The sequence below is a fragment of the Phoca vitulina genome, unplaced genomic scaffold (assembly GCF_004348235.1).
Source record: "Phoca vitulina isolate PV1807 unplaced genomic scaffold, GSC_HSeal_1.0 scaffold23, whole genome shotgun sequence".
NCBI classification, from domain to species: Eukaryota; Metazoa; Chordata; class Mammalia; order Carnivora; family Phocidae; genus Phoca; species Phoca vitulina.
Window position 1 is genome coordinate 2380540 of NW_022589726.1, and position 18186 is coordinate 2398725.

The following is an 18186-nucleotide window of genomic DNA, read 5'->3' on the forward strand; positions in this document are numbered from 1 at the left end:
AATGCCTTTTATATCTATACTACCCTACCCATTTATACTATAACTACTCTAGTCCAGAGTTTCTTAGGTAAATGGGCCCCTAACCCCACTCTCCTCATCCCCACATATTTTCCATGCTTTTCTCAGGCACATTATAAAAATTATACATGTCATGACTCCAGCTTTTAAATTTTCAGTGGCTCTTATTGTTAACTGAACAAAATCTTAAAACTTAGCCAGGCATCAAGCTCTTTCACAATCTAGTTTCCATCTACCTCTCAAACTTATATATCCCTACTCCCTTCTAGGATTTCTGAATATATTATCAATTCAATTGCCATCATCAGAGTGAGAACATGTCAGGTACTGTGCTTATGGTTTTATTAATATAATCTCCTATAATATATGTAGCAACTGTGATGGTTTCAAATGAGTCTGCAAAATCTTTGACACTATTCTCATTGAAAGATGGGGTCTACATTCCCTTTGCTAGAATCTGGGCCAACCTAAGTTTGTTACTAATACAGTGCATTAAAAGTGATACTGTTTAACTTATTAGGCTGGGTGAGCTAGCAATTCCTTGCTAAAAGAAAGGGAGAAAAAAAAAGATGGTGACTAATACAATCTATGTAACCATTTATAATGAAGTAAACAGGCAGTGTAAATCCCTTGGTACACTCACCTCTGGAGGCCTGAAGCACCAGTCATGAGTTTGACAACTTTAGGCCACCATGCTGCAAGGTAGCTCAGGCCACATGGAGAGACCCCTGGTAGATGCTCCATTGAGAGCCCCAACTAAGAGGCCAGAAACAGCCAACGTCAAGTAAAGACACTTAATAAAGATGTCCCCAGATGATTCTGGCCACCAGCTGTTGAGTCACTCCTGCTGTAACCCTTCCAGCTAAGACACTGTAGAGCAGAGTCCTCCCCTGCTCTGTACTGCCCATTCTCAGGATGCACAGAATCCATAAGCATAAGAAATGGTTATTTCTTTATTGCTAAGTTTCAAAGTGGTTTCTAATTTAGCAAGATCAACTGGGACCAATTTTAGTACCTGGGAGTAGGGCACTGCCTTAGCAAAAGACTTTGGTTTTGGGATTGAACTGTGTGTGACAGTAAACAATCCTTGAGGGGATCCTGTATTGGAAGCTTTATGGGCTTTAAGGAAGCTGTTGCTGACAGCATGAAGGATGTTAAGGTACGTGGTATTGGAAGCTGAAGGAAAGGGGTCCTCTGTCATGTAGTAGAAACAAGTCTGGCAACCCTGCTGCCTGTAATGCTATGGAAAATAAGAAATACAAATATTAAACTGTATTTCCTAGCTCAGAAGACTTTCAAGTAGAATACAGAAAGTGACGCCAATGCCTTCTCTCTGGCCATAAAAAATCCAAAACAGGAGAGATGAGTTTAAGAACAAACTGTCCAGTTTCCAAGCAAAATTTGGAATAGGACTTACTGAGCTTGAAATTAAATTCTCCTCCCCAGCCTCTCCAGAAGGCAAGAGATTCTCAAAGTAAGAAACTGGACTCAGGGAGGAAAAATATAGGTCACTATCAGGGAAAGATGATCTAAAGATGAAGCCAAGGACTCAACTTCAGGAACTGTTAAGACTTCAGACACTTTTAAAATGATGCCCTTCAAACCTTTTCAAACAGACAAGAGGTTTTCTAAAGACATTAAGGTGGTGCCTTATAAAACTTCTCTGTTCAGTAACAAAGCATCTAAGAGTGTTATGAGCATTATTTTACAAAGCCTCACAGTAGACAAAGGCTCATATTAAAGAGACCCATGGTTTAGTTTTGTCTAATGGAATGGATATAACTTGATACACAAAAAGATCAAATTTTTTAAAAAAATAGTTATACCTGGGGGCACCTGGGTTAGCATCTTAGTTGGTTAAGTGTCTGCCTTTGGCTCAGGTCATGATTCTGGAGTCCTGGGATCAAGTCCCAAGTTGGGTTCCCTGATCAGTGGGGAGTCTGCTTCTCCCTCTGCCTCTCACCCCACTCGTGCTCTCTCTCACTCGCTCGCTCTTAAATAAATAAGATCTTTTAAAAAAAATTATACCTGTTTTGACTTAAAGCAACAGAGCCAATACAAAAATAAATAAATAAGCCTTTGGACCCCTAATTTTTTATTGATAGGAAGCAAGCTGAGAAAGCTATTCAATTGCAGACACAAACTAATTTTTAATTACAAAAGATAAGATGCATTAAAAGGCAAAACTAAGAGGCCAAATGATGGGGCCAAGTGCCAGGAAGGACAACTCACAGGGAACAGCACTAACTCATAATTTTAAAATTGTCAACATGTGCCCAGTTGGATTTCAGAACTGCTATGGGCCAGTGACTGTTATGTCCTCCCATTTTCTCCATTCTTGAATGGAAAATCCTATTGAAACAATCATATTCTCATCTCGCCATTGTCTATTGGGGGAGAGAAGATAGATAACAGGTCTTCAGAGCAAGAGAAACCATGTTCAAGAAACGAAACCCAAATAGTCTCATCTACACCGAGACCTAAATTTGATGGTGAGATCCTGGATCTCAGACTTCAACCTGATGTTATAATGCAGTGAGACCTACTGGTGAGTATATTTTGTACATGAGATGAATGTAAATAATTTGTGGCCCGAGAGAAGATGTACTGATTTGAAAACTTGTCCACAAATTCTCTGACACTCCCTATCAAGAGGTGGGATATATGCCCTCCTCCAGCAAATCAGAACCATCCTTAGTGACTTATTTGTAACCACTAGAATGCAGCAGAAGTGATGATGTTTATGATCATAATAACCATACACTATCTCCCGTAGATATCCTGTAGATATCCCAACTCTTTGTCTTTTCTTAGTAACATTTCCTACCAAGGATTATATGCACACATCATCTGCTTTTCTAAGACCAAACCATCATTCACTGTCATATTAAGTCCCATCTCCACCATGAAGCACATCATTAGACTCCAGCCTTAGCAATTTCTCCCTCTTCTAAACAGTCTTGATTTTCTACAACTTTCATTTCACAATTAATGAATGCCAGTATCACTAAGACACAGTTAGTGAATTCATTGCTTTTCTGATGCATATTCCTTGGCTACCCTCTTGAATTATGTCCCTAGACAAGGGTTGAAAATCCAAACACTTACAGAAAGAAAGCAGGTAATATACAACAGTGAAGTTGACATGGTGCAGAAGAAAAAAGTGGTCTGAATTAGGTTACACTAGGAAGCAAATGCTTCATATAAATGGGTTAGTCACCATCCAGCTACAGCACACTGATTTTCTTCATAGCAAATATTACCACCTGATATACATTTATTTGTTTATTGTCACTCTCTCCTCATTAGAATGTAAGTTCCCTGAGAATAGAAACCTTGTTGCTTTGTTTCTTGCTATATCACCAGAGCCCAGAACAATACCTGACGCTCAATCAGTAAGTATTTGCTGAAGGAATAAATGAGTGAACAATTATTGCCAAGTGGGAATGTGAACCCAAGATCTTCCCATTTTTCAAGAGAAGCCAGAAATAAATAATTTTATGTGCAATCTCTCAATTTCTAAATATCGACCATTAATTACAAAAATATTAAGCCTTTTAGGGATGGGTAAACAAAATATGTCTACCAGCTTGGATTCCATTGGAAAGATGCACATGCAATCACTCTACTAGAAGGATCTTAAAGTTTTTTACCTTTCTAATTACTTAGCATAGTGCCTTGCAGAGTGTAGAAAACTTGAGAAGTAAATGATGATGCTTCAAATACACACACTTGAGGCACTGTTACAATTCAGCTGTAAATTATTAAGATGCTACTCTAGTTATACTCTCATATCTCAAAGAAAACTGCATCAGCTTCTGATCCAAAATGACCACCTGGATTTCACATGACTGTCCCACCCCAAGATCCTAAAGCTAAACTTCCACTCCCTTCAGCTGTTAAGAGTTCAGAAATGTGATTCCCATGTCTTCCTCCCCAGTAATAAAGAGGAAATGCAATGAAAATAAAAATAGATTGGATATCCAAGGGGTGACCAAAAAAAAGAGCCAGGTTTTAAAGTGTATTTCCACAGTTGATAAATAAGGGCTCCCAGTGGCAATTTTGTTTTCCTTTTTATTATCCTTAGCATTTTTAGATTATACAATCTAAAATTTTATTTCAGTTGACCTTTCGATGTTCTCTGGTAGCATGTTTTATCTTTTCTACATAAAAATTATTAAGCAGGAATTTTAAAATGTTTACTAATTACCTGGATTCTTAACTCTAATAAAAGTCACATCTAAATAATTAGAGTGTGTCTGGTTTTAAATATGGGTCACTTAGCAACAAGCTTAATTGTGTAGGGCTGAGAACACTTTTAAGATGCTTTAAAGAAAACATACTAGAAAAAACAGTTCCAGTGTGCCCTATGCTACAAGCTGACGCACAGCAAGCCAGCCATCAACTTTTGAAGACGTCAAAGTAAATGAGATGTCTTGGTGTTCCTTTTCTGTGTGTCGTCCAACATGTACAGCCTTCAAGTATCCATAAGAGACATCAACAAACATCAAAGGAACTCAACATATCAAACGAGTACAAGTCCAGAAGAGCAAAATGTCTTCTGGCCCTCTAAAGCCAGCATTTAGGACCTAATTTTAATGATTATGTAGATTAATTCACTCTACACAGCTCTTCAATAATGGCATTAATTTTTTATGGAGGCAGATTTTACTTTTTAAATAGGTTCCACAGTGATTTAAATTGAAAGTAACACTGAGAAAAATTTATTTATCCAAACCTATTTTTCAAAATTTAGGTTGTTATAGACCTATGAACTTTCTACAGAACAAGAATATAGGTTTCTATTAACTCCTTTTGTTGCGTTCAAATACAATGGCCACCGGATAAGGAGAATCATTACTTGAATTCTTTTACAGACATACAGCTGAAAAGACGAAACAGAGTTCCCAGGGCACATGGCAGGAAAGCCCAAAATTTGGGATCAGACCAACAAAAGTTTGTCTTGCAGCTCTACCACTTGTTTACTTTTTGACTCTGGGTCTTTAAACCTCAATTTACTTTATTCATCTGGAAAAACAGAATCATAATACCTTGCTTTAGGGGCAACATAAAAACTAAAATAGATGCATATTTATTGTGTGAGCCATTGAAATGAGGAGGAAGTTGTTAACTCAGCATGGCCTGACCTAGCCTGACTAGTACAATACAACAGCATGCAAAAAATGCTTAGAACCTTGCTGTCACAAATGATAGTTATCACAGAAAGTCCAATTGACTCTTATTATAAATTAAATGCAGAGCATGTCTTCTCTAGGCTTCCCATATGTCATGCTCCCCTAAGAACGTATTTCCATACACTTGGGTGTTACGGGCTAAAACAAGCTTTACAACCCTACAGAAATCCCTAGCACACCGGCATAAGAACTCATGGACAAAAATGTTCACTGAGCATTGTTGTTAATCAGAAAAATTAAAATGTTTATCTATAGGAGGATGACAGATTTTGATATCTTCACTCAACCCATTCTATTCAGATAAACCACAAAAACGTAATTTTAATCAAAAATTAAAATGAAATAAAAATAACTTACAGAATGATATCTATAATATAAACCACTTATATGAAATTTTAAAGCATGGCATCTATTGTAGAAATATATATATACACATACTTGGTAATTGTGTGATAATATGCATAGAAATAGCAAACATCAAACTCAGGACAGTAGTTATCTCTAAAGGAGGAGGCAAGGCAATGAGATCAGGCAGGTACACACAGAGGGCTTCAACTCTATCCAATATGTTTTACTTTCTCAAAAACTAAATTAGACTAGAGCAAAGATGATAAAACGTTTAGATTCTCTAGAGCTGGCTAGTAGGCCTGTGAAGTTTATTATATTATTCTTTACATTTTCTGGATATTTGAAATATTTCACAATAAAAAGAAGCAGCTTTCCCAGTCATATAAATAAAAAGCAATTTCCCAAAGCAGACAACAGTTGTTTCAGAAATACTCAGAAGATGAAGAGGGACAGGGATGGTGGGGGTGGGGGAGGTGGCGAAAGGGACAAGAGGGCTGGGTATGGAAAAGACAGTCCTCTTTGACTCTAGAAACCAGGAAGATAATTTCCCGCCCCCAAGGGTTAACAAAAGAATTTAGCTATATAAGACCTGAAGAGGATAAAAATGATTCAGTGGTAATCCAGATATCAGATTACTATACAGTGTGTACATTATCTAAAAACATATTTAAGTTTAAAATACTTACTGCAACCCCACTCTTGGTGGTAGTTTCTCTGTATGTGAAGTTGCAGATTGCCCAGGCTAAATAATATGTAGACATGAGAGGGGTCTGTGAAAAGTGATCCGTAACCCATCCATCTTCCTCAAACACGGAAGTTTCCACTGGCATATTGGATAAAGATAAATAGGTTGCTTGATGCTTGATGCTAATTTTGAAAGTAGCCTTGTAGATTGGCTCATCAAAACAAGGAAATGCCTTTCTGGCATGTGTAGGCGAAAACTGAGTAACACCAAGGAATCTGGAAAAAAGAAAATGACATTCTCAATTACATTTATGGCTTCAGTTAAGTTATGACCATTTTACATGCTTCTGCTGATAAAATAATGTATTTTGCCAAATCACAAGGTACTTTTTTCTGTACCGAACTTAAGTGCATGAATAGCATGAAAGTATAATTCACATATATTTCCCCTATGATAAAAATTATTCGGGGACATTTTTTATCTCAATTTAAAGTAAATCCTCTAAACCCAGACCAGTGCTTATTAGACAAAACATTACACTTTACAGAAAAACAACTCATTGGCATCCCATTGGCAAATACTGGAGAGTAACAGTTCTCCTTTTTGGTATGCCCCCATTTTCTCCTCTAATGGTGTACAAGTTAAGACAGTGAAACTAAAATCCAAAAGTTGTCCTCAGATATATATAGAATATAGACCACCAGTGAAAAATATCTGAACCTTCAAATTTCAGCTAGGCACGATCTGATTTTGTTACAGACTTTGAAACCTGACAAAAGTTGGCCTAAATTCTGGCTTTACAACATTCTCAGCCATATCATCTTGGAGGATTACTAAATTTCTCTAAGGTTTAGGTTTTCATTGCTTGAAAGGAAATAATCAAGCCTAACTTTTAAAAAGTACTGTAAAGCTTAGTAGGTAAAGAGGATATAAAGTATGTATCACTGTGAAAGATGAAGAGCAACCATCAGGCAGTTAATAAATTGCAGCCACTGATTCACAATGTCTTTAACCTTTCTTGGAGTGGTTTAACACATATTTATACTGAATAATCCAGAGACTATTCGTTTTTACAACTCATAATATGTATTTATTACATAAACTATAACTTTGGTATTATTATGTTAATACCATATATAATACCAAATATATATACCAAATATAATACATGCAAATTTATATGATAAATATCTATATAACAAACATGCTAATGTGCATATGTGTGTATATATCTATATAAAGCACATTTAATGCCCTCAACTTTTCAGATCAAGCTGCAAAGTTGCATTTCATTAAAACTAACTAGAAGCAGGGTGCCTGGGTGGCTCAGTTGGTTAAGCGACTGCCTTCGGCTCAGGTCATGATCCTGGAGTCCCTGGATCGAGTCCCGCATCGGGCTCCCTGCTCGGCAGGGAGCCTGCTTCTCCCTCTGACCCTCCCCCCTCTCATGTGCTCTCTCTCTCTCTCTCATTCTGTCTCAAATAAATAAATAAAATCTTTTAAAAAAAAATAAAAAATAAAACTAACTAGAAGCAACCTCTACATTCTGTCACAGTTATGGTTACAAAGAGAAATACTCAAACTAACTTTAAGGACACTCTTTTAACTGAAAAAGAAACCATTATTTATGAAAACATGCATGATACAAATCAATTAAACTTTTCTGATAATACTAGTTACAAAACTCAATATAAGGCAAGTCAATATCAGACCCTTCATAAAACATTACTAAGTACTGAAGTCATTTCTTTAAAAGACTCTTTCCCCCATAAGTAGTTCTGCCACCACTCCCCTCTCCAACATCCACAATGTTCCTGGTTAATCTAACATGGCACACTTTCCCACTGAGCCCAAACTTGGCCTCAAAATTATTCTCAGCATAACACTTCAGGCAGCTACTAGCAATCAATAGGAGTTGACATGTGCATTGAATCTTATTGGCTATCCCTGGCTCAAACCATCAGATGTAAATGTTTATACCTTTTTAACATTATGAAGCTTACATTTATCCTTGAGAGTCTACTTTTTTGAAAGTTAATTTTGAAATAGATAAGAATAAGACATTTTAAAAGATTAACTGTATATGTACTCTCAGAAACAGAATTTTGGGGAGTTATCTTAGAAACAGTACTGGGTTGCTACCTACCAGGCTTGGGTAACAGCTTGAGCCTATTTTTTCATTAGTAAAAGGAAAATAATAATGCTTTCTATGCTTTCCTTCCAAAGCTGTCGAGATGATAAAATGATATAATGTATGGGAAAGAAGTTTTAACTACAAATCTTAAGACAAATATAAGATTAAAGTTGGAAGCAGTCTTAGAAACAAACTGTCCAGCTCTCATAAATTTCTAAAATGAAAAGGGAATTCCAGTAGGGTTAAGTGATTTGTCCAAAATTACACGGCAATTAGTACAAAGCCGGGTCTAGAAGTCACATTTTCTGCATCTGAGTAACAATTAACTATATTTCAAGAACAGTAAAATAATCTTTAGCCATAACTTATAAACAATGTTTTAATTCAACTATTGGTAATAAAGGTTCTTCTTTCCAAAAATGCCAGTACATGGTAATATTTTTCCTTATGATTTTCTATCGATAGTAATATATTTTGTTTAATGAAATGTCAGTACCTTTTAGTTAAAATGTACCCATTTACAATTTGCTCTTCACATGCTTTTGTCTTCCATAACGTTTTTGAATCTCATCTTTCCATCTTATTAATTGAAATGTCCACTGAGCTTGATATTTCTTTCCTGAGTTGTTTAAAAGTTACCTACAGGATTCCATATATGAGTAAAAAGTGTTCTTTTTAACTTTCAAGTATCTGAGAACTCCAGTTCCACCACTGACAGACATTGTCTGCTGCATGTGAGCTTTCCATATATTAGGTACATGGTAGGATTTTTTTTTTTTTAAGATATAACCTTTTTTCTATGGACTCTGAGAAACAAACTGAGGGTTCTAGAGGGGAGGAGGTGGGGGATGGGTTAGCGTGGTGATGGGTATTAAAGAGGGCACGTATTGAATGGAGCACTGGGTGTTATACGCAAACAATGAATCATGAAACACTACATCCAAAACTAATGATGTAATGTATGGTGATTAACATAACATAATAAAATAAAATTTAAAAAAATAATAATAAAAAAAAAGATATAACCTTTTTTGTCCTTAAGGTCATGATAAGGTAGACAACCAATAATACTGGGGGAAAGTTCTGCAAGAATTCAACAAAAGGGTTGCAATTAGAATGTACTAATCATTAAGTAAAAATCAAGGGTGTCTTTGGCATTAAGTAATTAATGGGTAGGAATTTATTAGATGTAGAAGATTAAATACCCCTGGGTTAATGAGAAATTCATAAACCAAATATTTACGCAGAAGAATCATACTGTGTACTCTCTTTTTGCCTTATATAGTAAGTAAATATATTAGAAAAGCTAGCAGTTTAAATCACTGATTCTCAGGGTTGAAAGGAATATAAAGACCATCTAGTGCCTTTTTCTGCAATTAATATTCTTAATGAATTCACACACACAGTATATAGCTATGCACAGAGGGCCACCATATATTCTGATAATGTCTAAATGAGGAAATACCAATTTCACAGTCTGGCAACTGAGGACGATTGCAATTGAATTTCAATTCAGTATTTAGGAAATCAGAAGAAGTCCCTTGGTAATGAAGAGCAGTTGGACTAGATTACTTTTTAGGTCTTTTCCAAGCTCGAGATTCTATAACTGAACAAAATTGAGAAATAAAATATTCCCTGAGTTTGATGAGATTGTTTTAAATATTAAATTACACTACTGCTAAATAGTTTTTTACTACAAGCTCTATTATGCATTTGTTTCTCTTAATCGTCATTCTTGAGTGTTCAAACACTGAGGAGAAAAAGATAAGTATATATGCTTTCTTCCCTCAAGGAGTTTATACTCTAATGAAAGAAATTAAACAAATACCTAAGCAGGTATTCTACAAAAAGCCATGACAAAAAAGGAAAGTGTACAAAGACATTACATTCTCCTGAAGCAAGGCTTCTCAATCTCCGCACTACTGACATTTTAAGTTGGATAATTATTCTTTGTTGGGGGCTGACGTGTATCCTGTAGGATGTGTAGCAACATCCCAGGGCCCCTACCACTAGATACCAGTAGCACTTTCCACCCCAGCTGTGACAACCAAAAGCCCGTGGGGCTGGGGGGGTGGGCAATTTACCCAGTTGAGAACCACCTGCCTTAGGAACAGAAAAGGCTTCACAGAGGAAGAAGCGTAAGAATTGTTCTTAAAGCCTGGGTAGTATTTTAAAGGTCAGAAGCAGATGAAGAAATGAGGCAGACTCCAGGTGGCACAGAAATAAGCCTTTAAAAAAGTGTTGACTCACTTATTAAATTAGTGTGCTGTCTGTCCTCTCACAGATTCTGGCTTTATCAAGTCTCAGCACTGCCAGTCCATCTCTAACACCTCTCTCACCCTCGATACCCCCCTGTCTAACAAAGAGACCTAGTTCAAGTCTCTGTCCCCTCAACAGGCAACAGTGTCTGTTGGATTTCAAAAATATCATTCTGTCTTCATCGTATGTATGTTAGGATTGCCTTCAACTTGGTGGAAGTGAGACTTCTTTTCTGTTTACTGTCATTAAAAACATCAAAGAGGCCTCTAAACAAGGTGATTTGGAGTAGAAAATAATGAATTTGGGCTTTGAGTAAATTCGAAGTAAGTCAGAGGTGGTAGCAGGACACCAGATAGAAGAAATACAAAAAAATTAATTAAAAATAGAAAACATTTTAATATACAGTATGGATACAAGATACGTAAATGCAGCTAGAAGTAATATAAAACAGCAGGAGGCAGAAGGTAATAGGGACAAGTATTTCGTTTTCTGTTTTTCTCCTGCTTTTTTTAAACAAAATCATTTTTATCTTTTAATGAATCTATTACCATAAAAAATGCCATTTCCAAAAGTGACATCCTAGAAGTGTCATTCCAAGAATGTCACTTTAGCATAACTAGAGAAATATAAATAATATACATGTATTTTAATTCTCTTCTATCTAAAATAAATTACTTTATTTCTTAACAACTTGCCTATTTGACATTTTGGTTGAGCTAAGGAGAGCGTAAAGCTCTGTGTTGCCTCTGAAGGATACAGAGAATTGATTTCTTCTTATTTCTGCGGAAGTTCACTAGGCAAGCTACTTGTGTCAAGTCATTATGATAAGATCCAGCAGAAGTAATGCATTAACATTGGTTGATATTGCCAACAAATTACTGTATGTGAATCAAAACAATTTCTGTTCCATTATTTTCAGTTTGCCTTTTTGTAAAGTTAAAATATGCAGAGGAAACCAACATTTGCATGACACTGTTAGCATTCAGACTGATTCATGACTTTTCTCTGTGGAACCCACCCAAACCAAGAGAACCTCACAAACAGCATGCCCGATTGGAGGGTTTCCATCTGGACCACACCTATGCATACCACACATACAGGAGTGAAAAATGATCTTTGAGCTTCCTTCTATCGCAATTGCAATTTGCCTGGTGTTGCAACAGTTTCAGACTGTTAATAAAAACTCCCAAGATCTAAAGAAAAGTTCCAATGGAACATCTAGTTACTATTCCACTGTTTGCAGGAGATGGACTTAGTTACAAGGTCATGGAAGTTACACATGTCCCATTTAAAGTTAAGGTTGTTAATCAAAATGCGAATTATTACTCAATGACAAAACATTTTAAGCCAAAATGGGTCGTTGTTTAGACTGTGTGTTTTTATGTACTTCAATGAGTCATTAAACCTCTGCCATTTCAGAAGAAAAGTACTCCTGCTGAATATTCAGTGCTATAAGCAAGCGTGTAATCTATTTTTTTTAAATAACCATTCTAGTAAACTAAAAACATAATGCAATAATGCCAGCAATATGTATGTAGGAAGTGTTGCATGTGTGAATAATCATGTTATAAAAACAGAGCACAATATTCATAATTGTTTTCCTATTTATGTACTAAATACTCTTATCAAAAATGAGTCCTGAGTGTTTGATCACTATTGATGAAGAGTATTTTGAATGCACTAAAATTACCTTTGCAGGCCAGAATAGTAGGTTCTCATAAGAATAAATAAACTAGTGTCTGAGAGTCATTTGTTTAATATTGGAAGGAGGCACAGCATGATGTAAGTATTATGAAGTACCACTACTGTCAGAACTCAAATAAAGTCTTGGGAACAATAATAGCAAATGACTAGTGTGCCTTTCCTTTGGTATATGGGGTTTTTCTATTTGTCACACTGCCCTCCAGTAACAAGGAAGGCACCCCGCCCCCAACCCTTCAGTCACTGGTCTCTGCTATTCTCACCGTTGGACAGAGAGCAGGACCATAATTAGAGAGTTGTATGTTCCCTTTGTTTCACACTCTCTTCCAGCTCTCTCGGCCCTCTCCAGCTCTCAGTGCCTGGACCAAGCATGGGTTTCTCTTGCTGTGCAAAACCACAATGCTTCTCTTCACTCTCTTCTTCAGGGTGGAGAGGCTCTGCTTCCTCATCTCTGCCTTTTTAACTTTGCTTGGGGGGGCAAACCAAAGAGCAGTGGAAGGAATGTCCACGGTGACCACTGTCCCCACTGTCTTGCTAATAGGGAAAAACCCCAAGGCAAGAATATTGACCCTATATGACCTTGTACCAATGCAAATAGTAGATCTCCAGCCATGGAATAATATAATAATATTAATACCCACAAAAGAGCTTACCAATTGTCAGACATGGCTCTAAGTGCTTTATTACTTAACTCATGATCCTCACAAGAACCCTATGAAACAGGGTATCATTATCCCCATTTGCCAGATAAGGATACCAGACACAGAACAATTAGGAAATTTGGCCAGGGTCATAAAGCTAGTAAGTGACAGAGTCAGGTCATGAACCCAGGCAGCCTGGATCCAGAGTCCCTGAACACACTAAGCACACACATGCTCTTCCATCCAGCAATACAACCAAAAGCAGCCTGAACCTATTCTTAAAAGAGATGAAAAGTAACCAGGAGTGGTAATTTTTAAACTTCATTCTTTGTGTACCCATCCTCTGATTTTTTTTTTCAGTTGTGTGGCCATAGGGAAAGATCTGAATAATTAAACTAAAACTTCATCCTGCAAGTGAACATAGGTCTACACTGGGAGGAATCAGTTCAACCCATCCCTGGAAAACCAGTGCTAGAGCTCCCTATACCACGCAGCCACTCATTTATTCAGAAGCAGGGAAGACAGGAGGGGTGAGCTGGGGCCCCCTCACCCCACTTCAGCCCCACCCAATCTTGCCAATCTTATTCCCAACACCACCATACATTGTAGCCGTGTGAAATCATTCCAGATTGGCCAGGAAACTGAGAAGAGTGAGGGGGGGCGGGTATCTTTCATCTTCATATTCTCCCAATTTCTAGGTAGTGAGTGAGATTCTACTTGCTGGAAAGAGCATCCACTCTCTAGTGGCAAAAAGCAGGATGACATGGGACTTTGAAAAACTCTGGAGGAACCCAGCCACTGTTGCAAATCTGAAAGCACATAAAGGACAGACAAATAATTAAAAGGAAGTGGGCGATTTTGACAATGATGATGATTGTCATTGCTGGCTGGTGGGAGAATGAGCATGGGGTGAAGAGGAACACCCTTCCTTACAGACTGCAAAACATTCATGTATTAAAGATCCATCATTTCTTCCTTGCTCCTTTTATATCATTCTCTGAAGCTGTGCTTAAAGAACGGAGTCTGATTCTTGTCATCACATGGGCAAATGTCCCCATCCTCAACAAACCTAAACCATCACCCTGTACTACTGCCTCAAGCCCATCCCCATACCCAGTGGCAAGAACGGGTTTGAGGAAATGAACATGCTTTGCAAACCAAACAAATACCAGAGAACCAGTGACAGGTCCACCTTTGTTTGAAAGAGATCCAGAGCAGATAGGCCCTGTTGAGGATTTAGAGTACTTTATATACATAAAAACACAGGCAAAATAATTTAACTCTTTGAGAGGAAGTGTATATTGTATTACTATCCAGGGTAATCAAATCAGATGGCATCATGGAAAACACGGCAAGACAAACACCAATTGTATGGATTTTCCTACCTAAATGAGTCATTATTCATTATTAACTGATCAAAGCTTTTTAAAAATATTTTCTAGATTTGGTTTACTGGTGACATTATGAATTGTGACCAAAATCCAGCATGGGACTCTGGCCATATGGTTATGTGTGCCTGACAGGAAAACAATGAGCTAAGTTCATTAAGGAATTCTATAAAAAGTTTTCACAGAAACAACCGGTTCTTACAGATTTTTCAGTTCAGAGCCTTCTACAGAGGAGCAAAAAGACATAAACTCTAACTTGCTCATATAAAGATATCTCCTCACCAGAGTGAATGAGAGAAATGAGGCTGCTTTCAATATAAAAGCCATGTGGCGGTTTTCAAGTTTTTATTAAATATCATGATTATTAATTCAGTCCAGGAAAGTACAAGGCATCAAACCATGTACACTAATACCACAGAAGATCAAATGCCTATCCATAAAATCCTCTATTCTCTCCACAAGATTCTCCACAAGATTTTTGCAAGAGATTTTTTTGCAATTCTCTGAGAACCACAATGTTATTTTCCCATTTTATTTGGAGATCATGGTTTCTCTTTAAAATAATCCTTTATAGAAAAAGACCACCCATTTTTATTTTGTCTTCTGTAACTGTGGCATGTTATAGACCCAAAGTTTGTCAAAAAAAAAAAAAAAAAAACTGTCTCCCTTTTGAAAGTGGATAAAATATTCATTTACTTTGAGTAAATTTCCTCCTTCAATCCAACCATCTGGTTCTAAATTAAGGTACCCTACTTTGAACATGGGTATGCTTGCCATCTGGTTACCCGAAAGCAGCAATTACTTCAGGTAAATGAACATATACCTAATTCTAAGCAAGTATATTCTACTATAGGATACTCTGGCATAAATACACACCCTTTTTATCTGCCTGCTATGCACCAACTTGAGAAAGAAATGAGTATGTGTTCTGCCTAATGGAGATAATTTACTGCTGTGTGTAAACATTTCAAATTCAAGAGAATTTATTTATTTGCAATATTCCACAAGTGGTGAATTTCCCATTAGCCGAACTATCAACTGAAAGTAGAGGAGCCTTGGGTTTCAGGAGAGAGTTTGTCCTCTACCTTTCTCCAGTGCACTATGGGAACCAGAAAAGGTAAGTGTTCCCTGTAGGACAAAACCAGGTCCCACCCAATGCCTAGCGGGGGAATAAAACCTTCCAAGGGTCATAGGTATATAGCAATAGTGAAATCTAATTTTCCTGCCCTCACCCAAATTCTTTCTCTCAGACCTCCGAGAAGTAAACCAAAGAATCAATTGACTCCTGGGTATTAATGAGTTGTCTCCATATAGGCTAAGTAAGGTGGACTGAATTGTAGTACTGCTCTTTTAAATATTTCCAGTTGCTTGCTGTGACTCCCCATTGGCAGAATAAATACTTATTTTTATTACAAAAATTATCCAAAAATTAACTTGGCAAAAACTACAACTAACTAAAGACCATGATATTTAATCATTAATCAAATGAAAATTTAGAATTTACATCTATGTCCTCTTGGAAAGTGTTTTAAAATATCAAATTACAGAGCATTTGGGGGACGAAATCATCACCAATCAAAATCCAAACCTGGCTGAGTTCCTGACATTGGTATGTTTAAAAAATTCTCCCAGTAGCCATAGTAACGACAACAATAAAAAAAAAAATAAAAAAAAAAAAGATTTAATAGATGTAATGGTCACATAATTGTGAACAGAGATTTCCTTTGCCATATCAACTCCAGTTAGAAAGACTCAAGAAATTATCATATTCACTCCGGTAATGAAGGGAAAAAAAAAACAAAGAGAAACAAGGACTTTCTCTAAGATGCTGTTTAGAAACAAAACCATCCTGACAGCTCCAGAAATATTGAATCCAGATTTTCTATTAGGATGCAGAATACAGCCACATGTGCTCTAGGTTAAACTTTCAACCAAGTCATTTACATCTCTGGGAGAAAACTGAAGGAGAGAGTTTGAACACAAATATGCACTAGGGGTACAAGAAAACAGTTATGGGTCAAGCAAAAACATCTGGTCTTTTTAAGAGTCCCGTTAATTTGAATACACTGACCAAAACAAGCTCAGTTCCAACAAATATATTTTGGCATGGCTCAAAACACAGGATTTGTTGGAAGTATTTATTTCACCAGAGCAAGATTTATCAGTGATATGCAACTCCCACTATTGACATTTTGACATAAGCTTGTTTCCAAACACAACATGCAAATTTGCCTTCTACGCCTTTTCCCCCATACTTGATATGATGGTGGGTTTTAAAAAATGTATTTATTCTGTATTGTTTAGAATATGTTAAAGGAAGTGGTGAAAGAGGGTTTAAATTATCCACATCTGATCTTAGGAGTTTGAAAATGAATATACATTCACTTATAGGAGGCTTTAACTATCATACAACTACTAAAGCTTTGGAAAATCGATCTGAGGTTGCTTCATAGCACTCTATAAATAATAAAACTTTTGTGTTCTCCCATAACACACTGAAATTTCCCAGCCTCCTACACAATAACAACTTCTGGGAGTTTCCAGCCACCATAAGCCCCGGTCCATCAGAAAACCAAAGTCTGAGTCTCACCTCTCCACTGCCAAGCCTGCTGATCTCAGGCACCTGGGACTGATCTCAGGTACCTGGGGCTGCTCTGAGCCCCAGTTTTCTGCTCTTGTGAAAATCATTTGAGAACAGGAGAGGCTCTGCCAGGGGCATCACTGTAATCTCCAACCTGCCTCTACTTCTAAGGTTGTCGATTTCTTTTTTAACTTCATTTCGGTTGTTTGCTGGCTCTGTAGTCACTTAATTAATCAAAGTTATTTTAAATGCAATGGATTAGGGCAAAAAGTAAAAATCAGATGTTTATTCACTCAGTAATATGCTTGAGTGCTGACTATCACAGGACACTCAAAACAGCTCATATTTATAGAGGACACTCTATATGCCAGGTATAGGGTTAAGTGCTTTTCAATGCATTTACTCAAGGACACCTGCAACAATCTTGTGAGGACAGTACTACTATTATTATCACCAAGTTAAAACTAAAAGTATGGGCTCTGGAGCCAAACCGCTTGGGTCTAAATCCCTGCTTTGTCAGCTCACTGTGTGACAAATTACTTGACTTCTCTGTGCCTCCATTTCCCTATCTGTAAGATAGGAAGTGTGGATGGCACCTTCCACGTAGGGTTCTTGTGGGACTAAGTTAATATATTTTGCTGGATAAGCACTAGAGGTAGTCATTGTCAGGAGCTGGTTACTTAGATTCATCAGCGTCTTCAAGCCTTCACCACAGCTAGTGCTGCATCTGGGATTTGAACCCACTTCTGTTTGACTACGAAGTCTGAACTCTAAACAAGTGGTGAAAAGCCCCACAGCCTCTCAGAAAAAAAAAACAAAAAGGAAAATACTGCCCACATCTAAAAAGCATCAAAGGCACTCATTAACAAGGCATTTGAGACTGACCGCTAGCTTTCCAAACTCTTTTCACCACTGGAGTTATTTCCAGAGGCAGTAACTCAAGAACAACAGCAAAAAACTAGAGTCACTTTATGTTTGTGCCAAGAGAGCTGGCAGCACCTGCAAGGACATTTCTCGTTGGCATTGGCCATGGCAGCCTCCTCCGGACCCCTGTCGCCCTCGCCCTGACTCTGTCACCTGGACCTGCTCGTACTGCTCCGAATCTCAACTTCCAGTTTTGGAAAACTTTATGCAGCCAAAGCTCACTCTCTGCTCCGTGCCTGCCAGGTAACAGTCGAGGTGGGCGTGTTGGCCGGGGGGGGGGGGCGAGGGCGGCAGTGCAGGGCAAAATCCTCT

The 18186-nt window shown here is 37.4% G+C and overlaps 1 protein-coding gene across 2 annotated transcripts in view; it reads right to left on the minus strand.

Annotated features, from left to right (window-relative positions):
- TRHDE (thyrotropin releasing hormone degrading enzyme) overlaps nt 1–18186 on the minus strand; it is a 371263-nt gene that overhangs the window by 348843 nt on the left and 4234 nt on the right. For both annotated transcript variants that reach the window (XM_032420460.1, XM_032420459.1), the window contains exon 2: nt 6248–6521. In XM_032420460.1, coding sequence (XP_032276351.1) covers nt 6248–6521 — 274 coding nt within the window. The remainder of the gene's footprint in view (nt 1–6247; nt 6522–18186) is intronic.